Genomic DNA, 2,731 nt, shown 5'->3' with positions numbered 1-2,731 from the left:
AGATGGGTATAAGAGACAGTATATATATATATATATGCCTATATATTATTCCGTTATACTTTAGTGAACATACGCCTTATTTTTCCAGCTTACATATTGTATAATGAATATTACTCTGCTCCTATTACTGTACTGTACTAACTTAATTTGAATAGTGGAATGAATTCTCACATTGTGTTGCTTTTGTAGAGTAACAAGTCCCCGTCCAATATTTTGTAGATTCGTGTTAGAGTAAAATTATTTTTACGGTATTTTAATGGACATAAATAGAAATTCAAACAATGCCAATAATGGTAAGACACCTAAAATGTTGCTACGATTATATTTCTTCCAGATTTGTGTACGCGCCTGGACGGTAAATCAAGTTCAATTTCGATTTATTTTTGCGATTTGATAAACTACATTGGAATTTCATAATAATATGATGGTCGTTTAAATTACAAAAAACTTTCACAACCTCATAACTTAAATCGTCAAAAACTTTTGGCCCTTACCTAAATTAGTGTATGATAGACGTAGAGTACGGTATCTGTTGTAATTTTGTAACCTTAAATAAATGTACGTAGGCCTACTTGCACTACATGAGGAAACCTTCTCCTGAAAGAGGGACGCGGTTGCACGTCGTTTTGCACGTCATGTTTGCCAATAATATAATCAAAGGATAGGTCTTAGAATAACAGACATACATCAATAATTTGTAAGCACTTAGAATTTTTTACGGATATTTAAATTTATATTATGAAATCAGCAGAACTGTAATTAAAACAACAATCATTTTATATGTTCCCAATATTGTTTCATGATGCAATGTTAATGATCAAAATATTCTTTTTTAATGAGCTTTCTATTGAATGAATGTGGCATGAATAAAGCAACATGTATAGTCTGGATTAGAATCATATATGCATGAAAAGAAAAAGAAATTCCCATGATTAAGGGTCAAAATTGACTAAGATTGGTTTATATTAAGTAACAAATGCAGTACGCCAATACCAATATTCACTCTAAAGATCCAGGGGAGAAAATTCTGGTTTATCGTCCAGAACGGAGTCAAAATATTAAGAATCAGATATTCTTTATTGTCATAACAATGTCATGAGATTTAATTAAAGTATAAAGTTAAAAATGCATTTTCGTATTTTTGGACTGACGTTGTTGTTATGATAGAATGAAAAAAAATATTAAGTGTCCCTTTAATGGGAGTTATTTGACCATTTGCCCCACTCAGAAAGTGTTCCCGTCCCCTCAATAGCGGTTGGTTGCAGTGATAACCGATATATCTCCTCTCTTGTTCCCTTAATAAGGTTATCCCCTGAATAGGGATGTCCAAAAGGAGTGGTTCTACTGCATATGTTTTTTAAGGTAGGCCAAACAAAGCTGTACTTACAATATCCGAATCGCTCATACGTTGTGCAGCAACGTTTGAAATTAAACCACAAGCTAAGACGATTGCTAAGCTTAGCAATTTCATGATGATGCGTTACACTGAAAAATTCCTAAAATATTCTTTAAAATATCTCCGATGTCTGTTGATTCTCAAGTAAATCACGGGTATATGTATCGAAAAATCGGAACCACGTCATATATAAAATACCTGTTCACTTCCTTAAATGAAACCTCGAGAATGGACATTAAGTGCCAATGACTTTGTAAAATTACCAGAAAACAAAACTATCTGTTTTTACATGACTTAATATGAAAGCTTGTAATTGGATAGTGAGTCAGGTTTAGTAATCACGATTTATGACGAGATATTTGAAAAACAATAGCCAGTATTATTTTTTCCGGTAGTTTAAACAAAAGCTTCTTAATGTAGGCCTACCTGCACCAGGGAGTTGTTATTAGAAAACAACTCCCTGTCTGCACCAAGGGATTATTTCATATTTTTAAAGATCTTATATGTGCTTTTCTTGAATGTAGAGTCTACACTATAGGAGCTACATATCATCGTACATTAGGTTATTATTGTAACACAACAATGCCAGTTTTGGAATCATAATTGAATTAACGTTTGTGCGGGTGGGGAGGGGACAGTGCGGATCCAGGAATTCGAGGAAGGGACTTTCACAGATGGAGTGTCTAGACACCTTTAGCCCACAATGGTTAGACTGAGGCAAGAAAATTGATAATTATGGCACCTCTAGATGGCCAGAAATGGCACTCAGAGACTTAATTTGAGCATATTTTTTTCTCCACATTTTTTAAATATATTTTTGAAACATTTAGGAGAGGAGATCGGGCCGGCTATGCTCCCACTTGAATCCGCCACTGAGGAGTGCATGGTCGAAGCGAGTGTTTAAGGCTACCAGACGAATGCCCTCAGTGGTGTAACGCCTACGCGCTCTCATGCGGCGGTCCGCAGGGCCCCGACCTTCGGGGACCCACCCCTGGTTCCTCGATCTAGTACCATGAAAAAAAGGACTTTGTTGATACATAACACCATAATGTGTCTCTGAAATCGACTGCAGGGCATATATCATATTATATCTAGTGGCAGATTAAATGGAGGGGGACCATGTCTGCCCGGGACCCCACCAAATTTGTCAAAAAAAATTTAAACTGGAGATAAATAGAAAACGATATTTACAATTATAAGTCTGTGAGTGCCGTTTCCGGCCATCCAGACGTGCCATAATCATACATTTTTTTTTTATCAGATCAGTCCCACCTGGGCAATAGCATAAAGTGTCTCTGAAATCGACTGTACGACATATATCATATTATATCCAGT

At 35.7% G+C, this 2,731-nt stretch overlaps 1 protein-coding gene across 1 annotated transcript in view; it reads right to left on the bottom strand.

Moving 5' to 3' along the window:
- The window catches only part of LOC117110048 (matrix metalloproteinase-18-like), a 10,123-nt gene extending 8,563 nt beyond the window's left edge, over positions 1 to 1,560 (bottom strand). The window contains exon 1 of the mRNA XM_033252621.1: positions 1,388 to 1,560. Within this exon, the coding sequence (XP_033108512.1) occupies positions 1,388 to 1,471 (84 nt within the window). The 5' untranslated portion in view covers positions 1,472 to 1,560. The remainder of the gene's footprint in view (positions 1 to 1,387) is intronic.
- Between the last annotated feature and the right edge of the window lie 1,171 nt (positions 1,561 to 2,731).

This window comes from Anneissia japonica, unplaced genomic scaffold (assembly GCF_011630105.1).
Source record: "Anneissia japonica isolate Jap-2015-1 unplaced genomic scaffold, ASM1163010v1 scaffold287799_len804019_cov200, whole genome shotgun sequence".
In the NCBI taxonomy this organism is placed as follows: Eukaryota; Metazoa; Echinodermata; class Crinoidea; order Comatulida; family Comatulidae; genus Anneissia; species Anneissia japonica.
The sequence above is the reverse complement of the archived record's forward strand: the minus strand, read 5'-3'. Positions and strand labels throughout refer to the sequence as shown.